The 21,262-nt window shown below is 42.9% G+C and overlaps 1 protein-coding gene across 2 annotated transcripts in view; it reads right to left on the reverse strand.

Moving 5' to 3' along the window:
• Window positions 1-1,540: 1,540 nt before the first annotated feature.
• MAPK10 (mitogen-activated protein kinase 10) overlaps window positions 1,541-21,262 on the reverse strand; it is a 255,191-nt gene continuing 235,469 nt past the window's right edge. The window contains exon 14 of one of the 2 annotated variants that reach the window (XM_088445014.1): window positions 1,541-3,270. In XM_088445014.1, the coding sequence (XP_088301140.1) occupies window positions 3,128-3,270 (143 nt within the window). In that variant the 3' untranslated portion in view covers window positions 1,541-3,127. Of the gene's footprint in view, window positions 3,276-21,262 lie in introns of both variants that reach the window. The other variant, XM_088445015.1, reaches the window with a different exon arrangement.

The raw sequence follows: 21,262 nt of genomic DNA on the forward strand, positions 1-21,262 counted from the left end.
ACAACTTCAAATAGTGTAACACAAATTCAGCTTACTGTAACAGGGCTTGAATGAAGTTGGCCAAGTACACGTTTTCTATGTTGTGTTAACTATTGTACTTGTAATTTTACAGTTGACATAAATAAATACAAACTGAATATGTATTAACGGTGTATTCTCCAAGACCATGTGTCCCATGATTGGTGCTGAATACCACAACCCATGCATTAGCCACTGCATACTAAGCCTTTTATAATGTTGTAAAACTCCCAATGAAAGATTCCCATGACTTGACTGCTACTACTATTCTTCATTTGGACAAGGTCCGGGGAATACTAAAACAAATACATTTTCCATAACATTGTCCAGTAGAGACTAAAAGCAATATATGTTATGTTAATGATTATTTTCCATGGCTCTCTGTGAGGTCTAAAAGGGATTGATTTACTCTGGATCCAAATGTAGCATTCATTTACCGCTAAGTAAGGCCTGAAACAGTGTTGCTTAGTCAAGAGTAACTTGACTAAAACAAACATTAGGCGATGTATACTGTATTATGTGTTAGTCACTGGCGTAACTACCATAGGTGCAGGGGATGCGGCTGCTACGGGGCAAGGGCCATCTCCGTGGCCCGTCCCTGCCCTACACCTACGGTGCAAGGCCAGCCGTGTTTGCATCCTCCTTCAGAAGAAGAGTACTGGGCTAAGCAGGGCAGGCACATTTGCCCTCCCGGTCGGCTCCGCCTACGTCTCTCCTCACTGACTGATACTGGGAGGAGGTGTGGCCATGATCCGGAGATGGCCCAGCAAGGCTCCTCCCACCATCGGTCAGGGAGGAGAGATGGAGCCAACCAGGAGAGATGTGCCTGCCCTGCGCAGCACATTCTGAAGGTGGATGCGACCACGGAGCATAGGTAAGTGAAGGAGGGAGTGCAGGGAGGAGTTAGTGCAAGGGGGGGTCCGTGAAAATTTTTCTATGGGGCCCCCTTAGATCTAGTTACGCCCCTGGTGTTAGTACTCGGGCCAGTACTGCTTTGGACTCCAACATATTATTTCTTCTACTCAGAATTGTTTGTTTTATATATATATATATATTTTATGTCAAATAGTCCCAAGTCATGAACGTTTTCTCACTCCATAACACAAAGGTCATAGTGCACACAGACATTAGATCATGTGACAAGTGTACAGTATTATATAACACTCTAATGTATGGCCATTGCATCACGCAGAGACTTCCTGCCATGAATTGTTTCGGACTTGAGTTTCAACACATGAATTGTCACTGCCCTGCATGTGCGGTAAGTGTAAGACATATACTGCAGCACATACCTAACATTACTCTGCTGTACATCTTTAGAGATGTAAGGGGACCTAAGGATTAGCTGCTTCTGTCACATTTCTCTACATTACTCAGGATCATTTACTGATGAGATTTGTTTCAGGAAGGGACATTGTAATATTTCATAGCACCTTTGTTATTTGTTAACATGAACAGCACAGTATGCCTCATTAAATACTGGACTCCAAACTCACCAAGCCTGACCTTTTAATTTCTTGGTTGCAATTTGTAAACATGAAATGAAAATGAAGATAAAATCTGAGAACTCTTAATTAATAGCACTTAAAATTGAAAAAAACAAAATAATGTTCAATCAATAATTTGGATCAATTTAGTCCAACCTTATTTTCTCTAGAGAGATTTCAGTGATCAAAGTTTATTTTGCAGATGTTTATAGCCAGTCTACAAAACGCCAACATCTAACAAAACATGTTATGTCAATAAAACAGGATAAGACTCCAAAGTGTTATTCTCCTGAGGATTGAAACATAAAACATAGCAATGATACATTTCATCCCTGATGCATAATACATAAATTATAATGCAAGAAATAACGTTTCAGTTCTGAACATTTGTTATCTCAGTAATATCCTAAGAACACCATCCTCACCGGATCCTATTCCCGCAGTCTCAATACAAACTTAAGTTGAAAGATGGCTAATATTGTATTACAAACCATGAAGAAAGCATGAAGAAAGTGTTACCGTATGTCACTACAACATAAAACGCAATGACGCGTTTACGATCTGTGCCGCGCTCTGTGGCAGATCTAAGCAAATAATATGAAGCAGTTGTTGGGTGAGAATCTCAACCTTCTCTCCTAGGGGGTTACTGCAAAGCCAAAATTGTTACTACTCCTGTACTCTATAAACGAAAAAAATCCCCAAACTATAATATACAGTTGTATACAAGATACTTTAGCTCAACTGCTGGTTTAATTCAACACATCTGGTCTGAAATAAAAAATATTGTGCATGTAAAAAAATAAATAGCTATTAGAACTGTGAAGAGCTATTTGGATAGTTCGTGTTTTTGCATGATCCGTGTAATTTTGACTATTATGTCATCATGCTCTGTACTGCTAAAGATGCTTTCTTGTTATAGGATACAAAGTGTATTTATTTATTTTATTTCCACAATTTGACAAATGTATGAACTTAACATCTTATATGCTAGCGTCATTTTACAGCAACAATTAATGTAGCTAACACAAAACAGGCCCTTTATTACTATATATACTGCTCTATGTAATAACTACTGTACAGTTGTGTTTTTTTTTCATTTAATATACATATATGCTTGCATGTATACAGTACATCTGATGTACAAGTGTGAGGTTATCTACATCCATCTATCTGGAAAGATGGAAGGGTTTCAAACAGATATTCAAACAATTCTGATGAAAAAGTACGTACAGTTCACGCATACGTTCACACGGACACGCACACGCTTGAATGGCCACTGCACATTTTTGTCATGTCATAATGAGAAAAGATAATTGGGTCTTGCTGGTTTCACAGCCATTAATTTTACAATATATGCAAACAGAATATTTTTTTTTTTGAGAAATAACCCTTGTTTCTTGCAGTAAGCATAACCAGAAGACCAAAGCAGAGCAACTATAAGTTAAATATACATTTGAGCTTAGCTGCATGACATAACTCTGTAGGAGAAGCAGGCTAGAAGGGAAATATTTGACTCTCTACTTCCTTTCTTTCCTTTCTTGCAATTATATAGCTATATTGATTTTGTTTTCCCAATCACGTCATCCTCTGAAGAAGGTGGGGTTTCTCAGGCAGGCGGCTAGTCACCTGCAACAACCGAGGGGTCCTGCGGAAGCTTCAAGGCTGCTGTCTGTGTCAGATGCCAGTGTTTGGTCGGTGGACATGGAGGATATATCGTTGACAGATGAGGACGGAGGGGGGCTCTCACTGCTGTTCACTGCTGCACCTGTGCTAAGAAAATGAACGGCAAAGCAATTGAACCTTAGTAAAATCACTCAATATTAAATGCCCAAAACAATAGTCATTGCAATGGCTCAAAAAAATATATATACATATTTTTTTATTTTACTGTAGCGAATGAATGATGGCAGAATCGGCAATAAAGTATCAGCAGGAAATAGAAGGTAAAAGGTTTGACCTCTTTTTGGGACAACAACTTGCCTTTAATAAATCGTTGCACTTTGGTGGGAGTTACAAACACCTGAGAGGAGCAGCTGGTCTCATGCACAGAGCAGAACACAGCACAGTGCAGCAGCTCTTCTCAAGTAGTGGTTGGTGCTAAATGTTTATTAGATATTAAAGAAGAGGGAGGTGACTCAATTTATACTGTATGTACAAGTATGCGCCATGTGTTATTATACATTGCCTTACAAATAACTCTGCAGAGCCGTATTGTTCATTTAGATTGTTAGTATATCACTGTTTATATAAAAAAGTACTATTTTTTTTTTTAAAAAACATGTTTTAGTTATTTATGCACAGATGCCATTGATAGTTGTTGTGATTAACAAAGTCTGACAAATAAGGCAACTTTGATTTTGTGATGCTAAAAAGGTAAGGGCTGTCTCCCTGGCCACATACAATCACTTCTAGCTTCTTAGTTGCATACATAAGTGCATCACTGCCATAAACAAGGCAGAACATTATTGTGTGAATACAAATAATCCAGTACATAAAATAGTTAGCGGATCATTGGCTTGGTGTAATCCTTGCAAATCTGTGATAACTAAGTAGTATAGCAACCCTGATGTTTGGTTGTCTTCAAGCATGGCTGCTTCCAGTGAACATCCTACTACAAATCCAAACACAATAGTGCTCACTTGGGGCCTGACGGAGTGCATTTTGCATCCATAACACAGGCAGAAATTGTGGCTTAAAATATGCATTGTGAGCAGCTTGCAGAGGGACACATCTCAAAGTGTCTCTAGCTCTGCAAGGGTAGTATACAGTATGTGCCAGTTCTACATAAGGATAAAACAGGACATGTGCCACATTAATGCTAGGATAAAACAGCACCTGATGGTTTCCCAAGATGTGGCTTCACAGTGCGAGTAGTAATTACTAAAGTTACAGTACACAATTTGTGCACGATATAGTACAGTGTCTGGACAGTGATTTTAATATATAATAACATTGCAGTTACTATGTAAAATATTATTAAATGCAGATATAAATACAAAACAAAATAAAAACGAATAAAGTACAATTAAATACAAATGTCTATTATCTTCCCTTTTAGAAAAAGCAGATGGGAATCAGCTTTCGTGCTGTGGACTGTTTGGAAATACCAAATAAATAATGCAGCCACACTTATAATAGTAATAGTGTCCAGCAGTGGCTCGTACCTTTCTTGGTGAGGGCGGCTGCCCCCTGTGGTGCAGTTCAGACGTTAGGAGTTCCGGACTGCCCGTGTTGTGTCTCTTGCCAGATCCATTGGGCATGCACGATGGATCTGGCAGACGCTGGGACCGGTGCATGCGCATAAATGCCAGCACACATGTGCATGCACAGAATCACAGACTTCTACGGCTGCAGCCCCTAGAAGCTGGGTAGGGCAGAGGGAAAGACAGGGGAGTAGCTTCCCACTGGAAGCACTCTCTGCTTATCACGTTTGGACTGGCAGTCCCAGGGGGGAGAAAACACCTCCCCCTGGGACTGCCTGACTGGCAATCTCAGGGGCAGCTCCTCCCATGTGAAGTCACTGTAAGTGTACGGATTGCAACTGGGTCACTGGAGGTGGCGGACTTAACTGAGGGGGTTGCAGCTCTACAGCTACAGATAAAATTTGACACTGAAAGTATCGATGCAAGAGATAATGACTCAGAAGTGTTCCCAATCATCATCATCAGCAATGTATAATTTCCATCAGGATACAGCGCCTACAAGTGATACATACACCTCCTGACAGGCGCATATGCGTCTTAGTTGTAGCATGAACATGCTTCTACACTTCCTCCCTCTCCAGTCCCGTCTCTGTAAGTGCAAGGAGTCATAATCCTAAAGTGTGACTGAATCTACAAATGGATAAAGGCAGAATCATTTTTTGTGCATATGCATAGTAAAAAACATCTGCCCCTTTAAGTTCCATACAGAATACAATATGATTTAGCTGCTCTGAATTTATCACATTAGAAACTACAGCTCCAGACAAAAAAATCCCCCCCAAAAAACAGTTGTGAAAGCTGCTTCCTCTCAGACAGTGGCGGAACTTTTTATCCGGTCAAAATGTCGGCATGGTCATTATGTTAACATTTTACATGTCGACAGTCAGAATGTCGACAGTACATTTTAGTGTTATATATTTAGGTTTGGGGCTAGGCTAAGGGTTAGGTTTAGCATTAGGCTTAAATCTAAAAAAATGGTAAGTCGACATTCTTACTCGACATGCAAAATGTCAACATAATGGACATGTCGACATTTTACATATCTACATTCTGGTTGTCGACATTTAGAACATGTAGACATCCTGACTGCGATATTCAATATGTCGACATATCAAACCACAGCTGCTGCACTTCATCCACACCGGCTAGAGGCAAGATCCCCCCACCCCCCTTTATGATTGGCCAGTGCCCCTAACCACAGTGCTTCTTGTGCAGGGTTTCTGTCTACAGTGTGTAGGATGCAGTGCAGACAACAGTGGAAGGGCAGTGCAGCAGTGGGTGCACAGTTGCTCACACTTGTATAAATGGCCTCTCTAACGTTATAGACAGTCCAAAGCCCTGACTACAAAGATGCCAGTCCAAGGCCTAGGCTGTGTATTCAGTACCCGGCTCCCCCCTCTGTGGCACATACTGGTTCCGCAACTGCTCTCAGACTACATATATACACATACTATAGTAAAGAAAAAAACACATTATAGTAATAATAACTTCATTGACTTTAGTTGCATTATTTTGTATTATTTGTGTGGGATGTCAGACTTTACATTACATTACATTTGATGTGATTTTGTGTTTATAACAGCAATAAAACTAAATATTTATTTGCCCTATAAAACAGATTTAGTTTCTCACATGTCACATATATAAAATGGAAATGATGAATATGCTAGAATGCATAATTTATTAAATTTATACTGCACATTATTAGTGTCTTACATGAATATAAGTAATATATTATATTTTATAGACTATTACTGTCATCGACTGTCAAATACTGTCAGTAAAATTTACTAGAGCTCAGTAATATTACACAAAGGCTGTTTAGCAGGAAAAAAACGCATCATCCCCCTTTCTTTCAGTTCCTGACTTCATATAGTTTATGGAAGCAGGCAGGTCATGCAGCATACCAGAGGATAGACCAACCGAGGTGTGCTCTACATCACATGCACTCACTCTTCCTCTGTGGGCACTTCATGCAGCATACCAGAGGATAGACCAACCGAAGTGTGCTCTACATCACATGCACTCACCCTTCCTCTGTGGGCAGGTCATGCAGCATACCAGAGGATAGACCAACCCGAGGTATGCTCTACATCACATGCACTCACTCTTCCTCTGTGGGCAGGTCATGCAGCATACCAGAGGATAGACCAACCGAGGTGTGCTCTACATCACATGCACTCACTCTTCCTCTGTGGGCACGTCATGCAGCATACCAGAGGATAGACCAACCGAGGTATGCGCTACATCACATGCACTCAGCCTTCCTCTGTGGGCACGTCATGCAGCATACCAGAGGATAGACCAACCGAGGTATGCTCTACATCACATGCACTCACCCTTCCTCTGTGGGCACATCATGCAGCATACCAGAGGATGGACCAACCGAGGTATGCTCAACATCACATGCACTCACTCTTCCTCTGTGGGCAGGTCATGCAGCATACCAGAGTATAGACCAACCGAGGTGTGCTCTACATCACATGCACTCACCCTTCCTCTGCGGGCAGGTCATGCAGCATACCAGAGTATAGAACAAACCGAGGTGTGCTCTACATTACATGCACTCACTCTTCCTCTGCGGGCAGGTCATGCAGCATACCAGAGGATGGAGCGAGGTGTGCTCTACATTACATGCACTCACCCTTCCTCTGTGGGCAGGATGGAGAGCTGTAGCAGGTAAAACTAGCAGCATACTGCCTAACTTAAGACATGGTAAACCAGGAAAAATAAACACTGCCCCAGTGTGTCCAAACTTGCCCAAATCTTCTCAATATGTCCATTTTTAGATAGAATGCCACCAGTTTTTTCTGCAAGCTTTGCCCCTTTTGGGTTTGAAAATCAAGACAGTAGGGAGTTATATAAGTATTAAAGGTATGTGGAAAAGTGTGATGACATGCGGTGAAGTCTGGGGGCATGTGGGTATCTCTTAGGGCATATGAGGCTATTTTAGAAAAAATGTGAAGTCTGACTGGAATGTGATGTAAATTCAGAGCAAATGAGGGGCATCGGTGGGCGTTTTGAGATGAGAGGTGTGGTAATGCCACGATAATTTTCAGACTGTTTATTAATTACTGAAATTAAGGTAATGTGTGACCCTTTAGAAGGTTGGTGGTCCACACAAGTGGCACTTGAGGTATATCAGATAGCCCATCACAACTGCTATGGGTAATAATACATATTACTTTGTTAGTAATTTGGTCCCGGCGACAATTGCAAAATGGCAGGATCAGACAAAATGGATGCCTAACATCCGCTGCGTAGTATCCTGCTCTGCTGAGCATCAGTGAGGACTGGCACAAAAGCTATAAACTTAAGGCAATTCTTCACTGCACATGAGCTGCCACCCAAAAGAGCAGAGCACGGTCCTCTGGAGTGAATCGACATGCATCACCCCCACTTCCCTATTTTACTATCCCCCGATTAGTTTGCAAGGGATAGATATACAAGTGTTTTTGGATATTATAGAATATGATCAAGAGGAATAATGAGGCCCACAGAAGTTTGAAGCCTGCTGGAAGGTTCACACATTTTGATGGCAGATTATAAGTGACACTAGGGTTAATTTACTAACAAAGGGTTTGATTCCAAATAGGGATGTGCGCAGGGCCATTTTTGCTGGATTTGGATCTGATTCGTCGTCCGGCTATGGATTTGCCAAACCTGCCGTGACTGGCTTTGGATTTGGATTTTTTTTACAAAAATTGCCAAAATAAGCTAAAATCACATAAATTGGGCTTTTTTTTGTTCCTAGAGTATTATTAACCTCAATAACATTAATTTCCAGTCATTTCCAGTCAATTTAGACCACCTCACAGCTTACAATATTGTTTTCACCATTATTGCCCAAAGGCTGCAGTGAGCTGGCTGGTTACTAAGCGACAGAGCAGCAGCACAGACACCGCAGTTTAAAGCACATCTATAAAACATTGCCACACAGCAGTGGCATAAATAAAAGGTAGTGCAAGATGGAATTGTCCTTGGGCCCTCCCATCCACCCAGTGGAGGACAGCCAGCAGAGTCACTGTACTTGTATACACAGTGGGCTAAGGCCCAAGGAGTCACAGTGCTTGTATACACATTGCGGAATGGCCAGCAGAGTCACAGTACTTGTTTACACAGTGGGCTAGGGCTCAAGGAGTCACAGTGCTTGTATACACAGAGGGATAAGGCCCAAGGAGTCATGGTGCTTATACACACAGAGGGCTATTGCCCAATGAGTCACGGTGCTTATACACACAGAGGACTATTGCTCAAGGAGTCGCAGTGCTTATACACACAGAGGGCTATTGCCCAAGGAGTCACAGTGCTTTTAATTCATACACAGAGGGCTACTGCCATAGGAGTCACGATGTTTGAATACACAGTGGGCTAAGGGCCCGATTCAGACCAGCTCGCTAAATGTGTTTGCACGCAGCCGTCAGCTACCAAAGTATGCAAATCTGGTGATCGCATGGCAAGGCAATAGCACGCCCACTATGTCTTGGTGTGCGATCACGGTGTATATTTAGACACCCACCAGCCTGTCTTAAGACGCCCACTTATACACATCATCTCCAATAAGTGTATGCAACAATCGGTAACATCGAGTACCATTGGAAGCGTACGCAGCACTTGTGGTTGACCATACCCTACCGCAAGCACTGCGAGTGCTTCAGTGTGTAAATCAACCATGTGACGTGTACTATGATGCTGCGTCTTAATTATGCACGCCTCTGAAACGGCATTAAGACGCTCAGACACGCCTACGTTCGCACCACCACTCCCCCATTTCCCTCGACCAATACCTGTCACCACCCACAAACGGCTCATCCTGTCACTCTAGCTAGCGAGGCGTCTATGTACAAGAAGCAATGGCATGGACTGGTTCGCGCACACGCACTGCGATGTGTACACATGCGCACATTGCAAACATCGGCAAGCTACATGCGAACGCAGCCTAGAGAGCGGGTCTACATCAGGCCTTAAGGCCCAAGGAGTTACAGTGCTTTTATACACAGAGGGCTGCTGCCCAAGGAGTCACGGTGCTTTCATGCACAGAGGGCTGGGGCCCAAGGAGTCACGGTGCTTTTCTACACAGATGGCTATGGCCCAAGGAGTCACGGTGCTTTTATGCACAGAGGGCTGGGGCCCAAGGAGTCACGGTGCTTTTCTACACAGATGGCTATGGCCCAAGGAGTCACAGTGCTTTTATACACAGAGGGCTACTGCCCAAGGAGTCACGGTGCTTGTATACACAGAGGGCTAAGGCCCAAGGAGTCACGGTGCTTTTATACACAGAGGGCTGTGTCTGTATACACAGTGGGGTACAGCAACAAAAAATATATTTTTTTGTTTTTTCTCAACTTTTAACTTTCTTGAAAGTTTTGTTTGCTTTTCTAAACTTTTTTTTGTACACACACTCACTTATGAGTCTTGTCACATAATCAGCAGAGCATAGCACAGCATACATCAGCGTGCAGTGTGCCCCCTATACAGTCACTTTACCAGCACAGCTACTTGTGAGTCTCTGAACACAGCCACGTAATCAGCAGAGCATAGCGCAGCATACATCAGCGTGCAGTGTGCCCCCTATACAGTCACTACCAGCACAGCTACTTGTGAGTCTCTGGACACAGCCAGTGAGTATCACTCTCAGCAGAGCAGTGCGCAGCCTTTGGAGCGTGGGAGTGAAATGGCGCCGAGTCCCGGTCTTGCCGCCTTATGTAGAGGCGAACTCTTGCGAGAATCCGACGTCAGGAGGATGCCATTCGGCCTCGCAGTGGGATCCAAGTCAGGCGGGAAAGCCCGAGCCGGGGCTTGAGTGGACTCGGATCCCCGCAGTTTGGAGCTCATCCCTAATTCTAAGTATCACATAATGCAGCTGTAATACTGCCCACTTTCTGCAATCAGGCGTGGGTTACAAACAACCTTCAGTATTCTGAGTTGGACATATCTGTGCACTGTGGACCCCTTGTGACACCATATAAATAAAGAATAATAATAACTCAGAATAGGACACAACTCTGTCTACATAAATGTCAGAGGCGTCACTGGGTCTGGTGACACCAAGTGTGCACTCTGGATAACTCCCGTGCATCGGAGGTGCAGCCGACCGAAAATAGGTTGTGGCCTAAATAAAGGGGCGTGGCCTCACGGGGGATCCCAATAACAATCATTCTGGGGGCAGACCAGCATCGCCGAAGATGCTGGGCTGCCCCCTGGAGACTGGGCAGTTTGCACTGTCGGCTCCTCCTCTATGACCGGAGCCGGGTGATACAGGAGAATGTCACATTGCAGCACCCGGCTCCTGTCACTGCAGAGGAGCTGGCATCTTGGTGTCACACACTCCGAGGGTGACGCCCGGGTGCATCCTGCACCCTCCTCATGACGTCACTGATGACTTTATTATCACCCATAGCAGCTGGTCAGAAATTCGCTTTTAACCATAAATAGTATCAAGAATTGCAAAAACAGCCCGAAACTTCCCTGTGACTGGAAATTGGAGTTACTATGGATAGATGCCATATGACCAGAAGAAGTCAGACACTGTTATATAATCCTGGACTTTTTTCTCCATAGGGATGTTTTTTATACCGATAACTGCAAGATGCAACTTTGTTTTCTGATTGCTGGATGCATTTTTCTTAGCTCTTCATATTATATCCACTTATTATTTCCTGAATGTGTGAATTTAAAACAAAATAGAACTATACTGTAAGTACGTCCAGTGACCATGTCACACGGAAGAGAATGATTAGGCTTTTTCTATGGCAGCTTAGTGTGCATCATAGATGATAAATGTGTCTTATAGTGCAACGTGTTCATGGAAAGTATATGCAAACAATGGAAACATTACTATAGGTGATAGACACTGGTAATGTATATACAGTATATGTAATACAAATATGTCAGTTAAGTGGAAGAATTCACTGTAGACTGTATCACACAATAAAAAGTTATTATGCTGGTTTATGTAGAAGAATGTGCACAAATGTATTCATCTCTGTAGTATGGAGACACCTCTGATTACTGTATTCATTTATATGGGCATAGATATTATCAGCAAACATGTCTAGCTAGTTTGTATTGCCACCTGATAATTGATGTACGTTTTGTGGCGTACTGTCTGATAGTCTGAAGAAAATGGAATTTGACAGCCAAGTCTAATTTTGTTTTCTCACATAGGTGAATAATAATAAACTAAGATTAGGAATAATGCTCATGTTAAATTCCTAAAGATGTTTAGCATGCTTGAAAGTTCTTCATTTAAGCTTTTCCACTGTAAATGGTACAGTAGGTTATGGCTGTTATAGAAAATGTTTTACAAATTAATTACCCATTAGAGTCATACACAACATAGGTTAGTTATTTTTATGATCATTCACTAATGACAGTGGTTCTAGCCAACAGACAGGCATTGGTTCCACAGACAGGTACATTTTCCTGTGCAGCACCTTACTACTCTGTACATAGATACTGTATGTCCTCATAGACTGTGGTTTCAGTCGCACCAACCAACCCCTGACAGTGCACCAACCAACCCCTGAAAGTGCACCAGCCAGGTCCTGGGTGACTCGGCCACACAGAGGGCCTGATTCAGACCCACTCGCAAGCGGGTCGATGGCTGGTCAAGGCAGTGCGCATGCCGCTTGCGCGAGCCCCGGAGCGAGTGAGAAATCACTCGCTCCGGCGCTCGCATTCCGTTTGGTAGGCGTGTCGGGGGGGGGGGGGGGAGTGTCTGGCCAAACGGAGGCATTCCCGAAGTGATGTCAGTGGTGAGCTTCCGCCTCTTAACAGAGCCGGAAGCTCACCACTGACATCACTTCGGGAATGCCTCCGTTTGGATCACTGGGGCTTGTGACTGACCAGACCCTACCACAAGGGTCTTGGTGCAAGCCCGATGGTTGCGACCATCATCTGGCCGCTCGCTAAAGCTGTGGGTGGTCACCCACAGCTTAGCGAGCGGCCAGGAGGCCGAACAAAAAAAAAACATGCGGCCGCCCTAACTGTTTGCGAGCGGCTCTGAATCAGGCCCAGAGCGTCTTTTTCACTCAAAATGTGCATCTAATTCTCACACATAAACGAATGGATGTGACAAAACTACTTAAGCTAGATTACACTGATAAATTTGATGTATGACATTTGTACATCTGTGTGCGAATGAGTCTGAATCTGTATACTAAGTGCTACGATGCAGAGACGACGTCTTTTTCTCATGCCAAGCTCCGTTGTGCTTCATCTGCGATTTTGTATGTTTTTAAAAGTAATTCCTGTGTGGTTAAAGTCGCAGCCCAGCATCTGTATTACACTGTGAGTGATGTTTTACTGCGTCTGCAATGCAAATAAGATGCATAATTTACAGAAAAGGACAGTACGCAGCTCCTATCAGAGCGGCTCCTTCTATTGTTGCTGACATATTGCCATGGGACTGGTCACAGATGGTACACCAGCGGCTCCAGCAAAAACACATAATCAGTGATGAAAAATATAAGCACAAACACTACACAATATTGCATTGTTTGAGAAAGCAATTTAGACATTGATATTTACTTTCAATGTAATCAATACGTATATACTCGAGTATAAGCCGAGTTTTTCAGCAAATTTTTTGTGCTGAAAAAGCCCCCCCCTCGGTTTATACTCGAGTGATGCTCCAGGACCAGCGGGCCGCGGTGCAGACTGTGGGCCTGATTCAGAGCTGAATGCTCTGACCAGAGCGCTCGCTCTGAATCAGGGCCCTCCTACCTGTTTTTGGAGCGGCCTTTTGGACGCTCACATAGCTGTGGGTTACCACCCACAGCTTATGCGAGCGTCCATGATGATGGACGCGATGGTCAAAGACTCGGGCTTGCAACGAGACCCTGCGGTAGGGTCTCGCTTCCGCAAGCCCAGGAGTGATTTTGGCTCTATCAGAGCCAAAGTCACTCCCACTGACATCATTACTGATGTCAGTGGGGCCGGCTTCAGACGTTAGGCGCCTCCGTCTGGCCGTCACGCCCCCGCACGCCCACCAAAGGGGGCGTGCTGTCAGTCACCATCGACAGCACGTCCCCTTTGGTGCGAGACCCGGAGCGACAGCTTGGCTGTCGCAGTCCGGGCCTCGCGCATGCGCACGACGGAGCTCCCTCCGTCGTGCGCACTGGGGTAACATCGACCCGCTAGCGAGCGACCTATGGGAGACGTCATGATGTCATGACCTCTCCCATAATGCAAAGCGGCCGGGGGAGCCGGTAGCAGCGTCGGGACCAGGAGCGGGGTTTCAGGTAAGTGTTTTTTTTATTTATTACGTCTCTCTCTACTGGGGGCACTACCAGGGGGGGATATTACTACTGGGGGCACTACCAGGGAGGGATATTACTACTGGGGGCACTACCAGGGGGGGATTACTACTGGGGGCACTACCAGGGGGGGATTACTACTGGGGGCACTACCAGGGGGGGATATTACTACTGGGGGCACTACCAGGGGGGATATTACTACTGGGGGCACTACCAGGGGGGATATTACTACTGGGGGCAGTACCAGGGAGGGATATTACTACTGGGGGCAGTACCAGGGGGGGGATTACTACCAGTAGCTGCTGCATTTCCCACCCTAGGCTTATACTCGAGTCAATAAGTTTTCCCAGTTTTTTTGTGGTAAAATTAGGTACCTCGGCTTATATTCGGGTCGACTTATACTCGAGTATATGCGGTAATAAGGTGACCTAAGCCAACAAATATTACAATTTATTCTTATTTATTTAACAAAAATCAACAGAATTTTTTACATAGGTAATTCTTATTGACAAAGAGCTACTTATTTTTGTGATAGGTCAATGCAATTCCTACAGGTCTGCCACTTATTCCCTAATTATTCAGACAGGCAGATCTACCATATTGGATTTGCTTGTTTGTGCAAAGCACGCCTAGTCACTAGCCAGTTTTGGGTTCTCTTCAGTGCACAAGCGCAAAAGAGCTGCCACTATATCACTGATGGTGAAAATCACTGACCATCTCCAGCACACCATCAATACTTGCTAACCATTGATGATCGATGGCCATCGCTACTCTAATGCTTTCACTTTGTGTTGAATCTCCTGCTGTGCTTACCGTGTTCCATCAGGCCTGCTAGCGACCTACCATCAAATACTGTACAGTACAAAGTAAATGTTAGTCAATGAATATGATCTGCCTTGGTTGTATATTCCAATTAGTGATTTATAAGTACTTTTCATAGGAAAGCGGAACAGGTCTGACATCTAATAAGTAACAATAGAGTGCAGTTTACCCTCCAGTACACATTATCCCAATTATCACAAAGACCATTTAATATGTAAATAAAATAACTTCAGGATTAAAATCTACACAATATCCACTAAACAAGCATAATATATAATAAATACTAGGAAGTAGTAGGAAGAAGGTATGCTAACACCCAAATTGAATTGAGTAATTGTTCTCTGCAGAAAAGCAGCTAGAGAAAGAATCATAAAGATCAGTGTAACGTGATAATTCATGGCATAAAAAACTGCTAGTAGGACGTATGCATAAACATATTCTTGTACCGCTGTTTAAAAATTCATTATGGAATCATGAAAGCATGTTTAATTGGCTGAATTAGTATGCATGCACACCTCTAGAACAGAACTCACTGAGCACAGTGGATGAGATACCAAACAGCGTTCCAAATAAATAAAACACAGCATGAGACATTTCCTCTAGTCAAACATAAATGCACTGTGAAATATAATTGGAGATCTGCTGGAGGTTACAAACCCTTCTAGTTAAGTGAGTAGCTCTAAGTTCCCAGGCTGAACGTGCCTGCTGCTTTCTGCCTTGGCTATCTGCAGTGCATGTAGATGAAGTTAAAAACAAATCAACTTCACAGGGCAAATGATAATAAATTGCCATTCGTTGCCATTAGGCTTTCTCAGTATTGATGCCACTTGTGGCCTTGGTCATCATTCAGCAGGCCTCTTTGTTTCCTTGGAAGAATAGATCATAACTTTTCATAAATTGAATAGACATGAACCCTACACAAATGCTGGGTGCTCAAGGCTGTATGGTTATGCAGCTGCAAAAATCACCAGGTAGCCATAAATTGGGATGTCCTTGGTAGCAGTTTAGTGCTTTTCATTAGAAAAAAACACAAATATCCAGTGACTTCAGGATGACAAGGACATTTTTCTTTATTCTAAACTTTTTCTGCACTAGAGGTGAAGTTAGCACTATTACCATTGCTAATACACTGTCTGCTGACATGCCCAGTGTCACACTGCATACAAATCAGGCAGTAGAAAAAAGAATGAAGCAGGGATTAGTTCCACATATTTGAGGCCAGCACCTTTTCTGCAACCAAGGGCCGTATTCAATTAGTTTCGCATAGGCGAGAAAGTTTCGCCTGCCTCACTTTTTGCCGCCTTCGCTTGTTTTTGATGCGAAAACTTTTCCTGCGCGCTCCCGATTTACTCCGTATTCCATTGCCAAAAAGGCGAAAACGGGACCTGGCGAATGTGAACCAGGCGAAAAGTGCAGGATGAATTGGGGGCCTCACTCTATACCCCAGAAAAGATGGGCTGACTTCGGAAATCATTATGGTAGTTTAGTATTAGCCATAATTGAACTACTTAGGGGACTTACTGTAAGTGGTGGTAATTGGTTACTATTTGCGTCTTGGTAAAAGTGGTGAAGAATGGTATAAAGCAGTGTTTTTTGGAGAAAATAAGTAGTTCCATCAAAACGCCCATCAAATTTGGGGTGCTTGAAAATGGGTACTACCATATTTTTATGTTTCCAAAGTGAAGTTTTAGATAAAGTGAAATTCCTCCGTCATACAAGCACCTGCAATCCCCAAAACACTTGGCCCCTTCTTAGAGCATCCCTAGAAGCTTATTCTGCTAGTTTTTGAAGTTGTCCCCCCACTTTTTTCATTTTCGCCCCAAATTTCAGGCGTTTTTTGGGGCGTTCATGGAATTTTTTATTTATTATCTTAGGGTGAATTGTCCTTTGGGGGGTGTACCAAGGGTTCTGAGTGGTTTCCCAACATCTGTATCCCAAAATATAGATTTTGCACTTCTTTTCTCCTGCTATTCTATGGAGAAAAAGTTTCGCCTATTTCAGTGCACTGACTTTTCGCATAGGCGAAAACGGACTGAAATTGAATACGGAGATACATTTTCAGGCAATATTTTTTGCTTCTAATTGAATACGGCCCTTTATATCGTATACCATTAAGGTTAGGGAAACTAAAATTTAAAAAAATGTAAAAATATATATAATTCCCCATTTATAATAATTACCATATGCTAATCACTTTATTTAATCCTTTGATGTTAACTAAGTGGGCAGAAAGTACAACTATAACATAATTTACAATTAAAATGTATAAGCAATGCATATATCTGCTTACTTACCTTTAAAGGATTTAATCACTGGCGATTAGTATATGGTAAGTATTATAAATATATAATTTTTTTCTTAAATGTAATTTCCCTAATTGCAATGGTATATGATTTATACTACCCCTGTTTATTTGCATTTTATGTTAATTTTTCCCACATGTTGGATAGCTACTTGTGTTTGCTAGCTAACACATTAGGAGCTCGACCCTGATCCTTGTGGTGGCAGAAGTTTGAAGACACTGGGATGTCAAGGGATTTCTCCTAGCTTTGGTGAAGGGGTTTGGGGCCTTCTGATTGTGATTGGATGGGAAGAAACTGGGCCTATCTCCTTTTGCGTTGCACTGAATAATTGGAGCATGCATTTCAGTACTCAGAGTTTGCCTGTGAGAACAAACGCTATCTTCAGATGGTGTTTGGTCCTGAAGCACCACTCCTTCCTATGTGAAGGAGGTCTGGGGTTGTGAAGAGGTAGCAGAGCGAATTCCTCCGCCACCTTCTCACTGCGCGACCTTTGTATGCATGTGTGACCTCAGGTCACGCATGCGCAGTCAGATGGGTAGTCTCCAATAAGTAACACTGCTACTTCTGTAGCAGTGTTTCTGATCGTGGTGACAGCTGCTTTTTGTAGCAGCTGTCGCCGCACCAGAGCAATGCTGAATTGCTCCAGTAGTTAAGCATCCACCACTACATCCGGCTGTCGATGATGAATAGGCCCCTTAATGTTGATGGCAGCAGCGTTTTAAGAGAGGAAGGGGTCAGTGTGCAGACTCATTGCAGGCCCCCTCCACTCTTGTGCAGTGCCGTGGAGCTACTCACAGTGCAGTAGATTATGGCTTAGTGCCAGAATCTAGTGCGCATGCGCGTCTTTGAGAAAATGGCGCCCGCACCGGTTTCCCAGGGACAGCAGTACTGCACATGCCTCCTCCATTTTCCCAGTGATTTTTGCTGCTCTGCAGCGCCGGCCCTCAGTCAGAAGGCCCCAAACCCCTTCACCAAAGCTATCCATGATCCTAGGTGATGTTAATACAGTACTGTGTATATATTACATGTTTGTGTAGTCATTCGATGTTTAATATTTTATTTGAATACATGTGTCTTGATTGAAATAGTTGACAACACTAACCTTTTGTAACTAGTGCAGTGCCATATTTTGATCTTCTATTATATAATAATCATTGAGGATTTATTTCTGTTCTAATAAAAAATATTTATTTAAAGGAATATATATTATTGGATAAAATAATTGGACATTTACTGTTATAGTAACTGACATAATCTACAGATTACTGCAGTACTTATAAGAATGTCTTATATATTTACATGTTTTATGGTTAATGTGAATAATTCTTTTATAACTAATGTAATTTGAAACTACAATTGGAATTTAAATTTACTTACTATTACTTTTGATAATGAGGGTCAGTAATACTGGATAGACTAAGGCCCTGATTCAGAGCCGCTCGGTCTGACCAGAGCGCTCGCTCTGAATCAGGGCCCTCCTCCATTAAAATGGAGCGTCCTCCTGGACGCTTGTATAGCTGTGGGTCACCACCCACAGCATATACGAGCGTCTAAAAAGATGGTCGCGATGGTCTTGACCATCGCGACCATCGGACTTGCGAGGGAAACCCTGCGGTCGGGTTTCCCAGCCACAAGCCCTGGAGTGATTTTGGCTCTATCAGAGCCAAAATCACTCCCACTGACATCACTACTGATGTCAGTGGGGCCGGCTTCAGACGGTAGGCAATCCCATGGGAATGCCTCCGTCTGGCCGCCACGCCCCCGGCACGCCCACCAAAGGGGGCGTGCTGTCAGTCACCATCGACAGCACGCCCCCTTTGGTGCGAGACCCGGAGCGACAGCTTGGCTATCGCAGTCCGGGTCTCGCGCATGCGCACGACGGAGCTCCCTCCGTCGTGCGCATGCGCAGTGGGGACCATCGACCCACTTGCGAGCGTACTGCCGCTTGCGAGTGGGTCTGAATGACCCCCTAAGCTTGTTATCTAGCTGTCTTTTATATGCTATGTTGATACTCCCAATTCTCTGTAAATATTTGTTGTGTTAACAAAACATTTTAAGTTGTAAAGATGCACAAGACTTTAAAGGGGATTATAAATACCAGAAAATAATTTGGGGATTTATATTGTTATTTGTTTTTTAATATTTGGCTGGTTTTTATTTTATGATCACAATATTCAGTCATTTATGAGCCCTGATATTTTAGTATAGTTATAAGTTTTTGTGAGCTGTGTAAAACAGTTTTATGCTGAATAATTGGTCTGTCTCCTTTTGGCCATGTAGATTTATAATGAAATCTATATACAAGGATGGAATCTGCTATAACAACATTTGGTTTTCGTCTCTCTGGTGTAGTGTATTAACATTGTAAACATTTTCTCTCCTGCATGTAAAGGTAATTTTGGTATCTGTTTTACATTTAATTTTTACAGTTATAAAGGAATATGTGTACATTAAGTAAACAAACTGCTCTTTTGCTTTGCAAATACAGTATATAAATGAATGTGTGTGATTAATTATTGGTTAAGCCTTTTACACCTTTGGCTCTGATTGGCAGTGGCGTGCGGTGAGGTCAGTGACTAGTGAGGCACTGGCTAGTAGTATATGGACCCGAATGAGGTACCTTAAATTCACCATTCAATTGGCAGGTTGCATAATAACATACATTCCCCTGTATCTCAACAGAATTTACAGCACAGGAATACTCAAAGCCAACAGCGCAATAACTAGAAATACATAGATCTGTATCTGAACAACTCATTTTTGCAATAGCTGGATCTGATGCCCAATCACATCTGCCTCACTGAGTGGGATGTGCTTTGATGTGGGCTGAAAGCACGTAAATGAGGCACTTGTGTAGGTGCCACTTTCCCTGCTTTTTTCAATGGGCTTTACTGCTCTTGGTTTGGCCCCGACTCCCGCATCATCTCCTATACAATTTTCCACGGGAGGCACCGCTCTCGGTGCCTCCCAAACAAATTTGACTCTATTTCCACTGTAAAAATTATTTGAAGAATATAAAGCAAATACTTATGACACAGAATATGTATCATAAATATCTTCTTTGTATTATTTCAATCATTATGACAAGGGAGAATCTGCCTCCCCTAACTGCACATCCCTGCTGATTGGTCAATATAACAATAGAATAAATTTAATTTTTTGGAGCAATTTGAAAATGTGAGTCCTGTATGAACTATGGCCAGTTGCACAAAATGTTATTTCATTTTTTTTAAATAGTTCCAGGATTGTATAAATTAATAGTTGTTCTTGTTTCTTATCTGTACAAATTGTGTCCACTTTAATATTTGATGCAGTGAATGTGTAAATGGAGATAAGCTGGTTGGCTTGGGTCTTCTATCACATGGGTTTAAAAGTGAGCTTGGCACCTTAAAGTTGTATAAATGATTTATACATATATGTTTTTCTTACAAAGATTGATTTCCATTTGACACTCATAATTACATTCTAGTAGTTGGACACTATTATTAAAAATATTATGAAATGTATATATGCTGCAAAATATGAAAAACTTATTAATTTGGTGTAATGTAATGAATGTTTATCAATGCCAGAAGCTAGATTTTTATCTTAATTTGCAGGAAACATAGCATATGTATTTGAACACTTTATATATAATGCACAGTAATATATGATTAGCAGGGCCATAACTAGGGGTGTGTGAGCCGTGCGGCCGCACAGAGAGCAGAGCTCTGTGGGCGGCACCGATGCTCACCCACGGTCCCAGCATCTGGCTAGCAGGGTGCCTGTAACAGCACCTTGCTGCCAGAATCTCTGCAGCAGTGCCACCTGGAGCATACTAAGGACGCTTCAGGTGAGCCCATCACTACCCTTACAGCACCCCAGAGCATCTTGAAGATGCTACAGGCAGTGCTGTGATTACTGGTGATCATGGCCCCATTCCCTCTATGTGACGTCAGGTGGAGGGGGCGTGGCCAACACCGGGCGCCAGTAAATGTAGTTATGGCGCTGATAATTAGGCCTCAACTGTACATCTGGTTTGTCTACAATATAAACCTGCTCTTAGGTACACTAAGCTGCCCCTCCTGACGAAGTTCTATGATGGGTCTTGTTTGTGGTATAGCTTATAGCAAGTTTTTCTGTCTAAGTTTGCTGTTCCTGATCTGCTCAAGTTAATAATGTTAAGGCAA

This window comes from Taudactylus pleione, unplaced genomic scaffold (genome assembly GCF_031769625.1).
Source record: "Taudactylus pleione unplaced genomic scaffold, aTauple2 ptg000376l, whole genome shotgun sequence".
Taxonomy (NCBI): domain Eukaryota; kingdom Metazoa; phylum Chordata; class Amphibia; order Anura; family Myobatrachidae; genus Taudactylus; species Taudactylus pleione.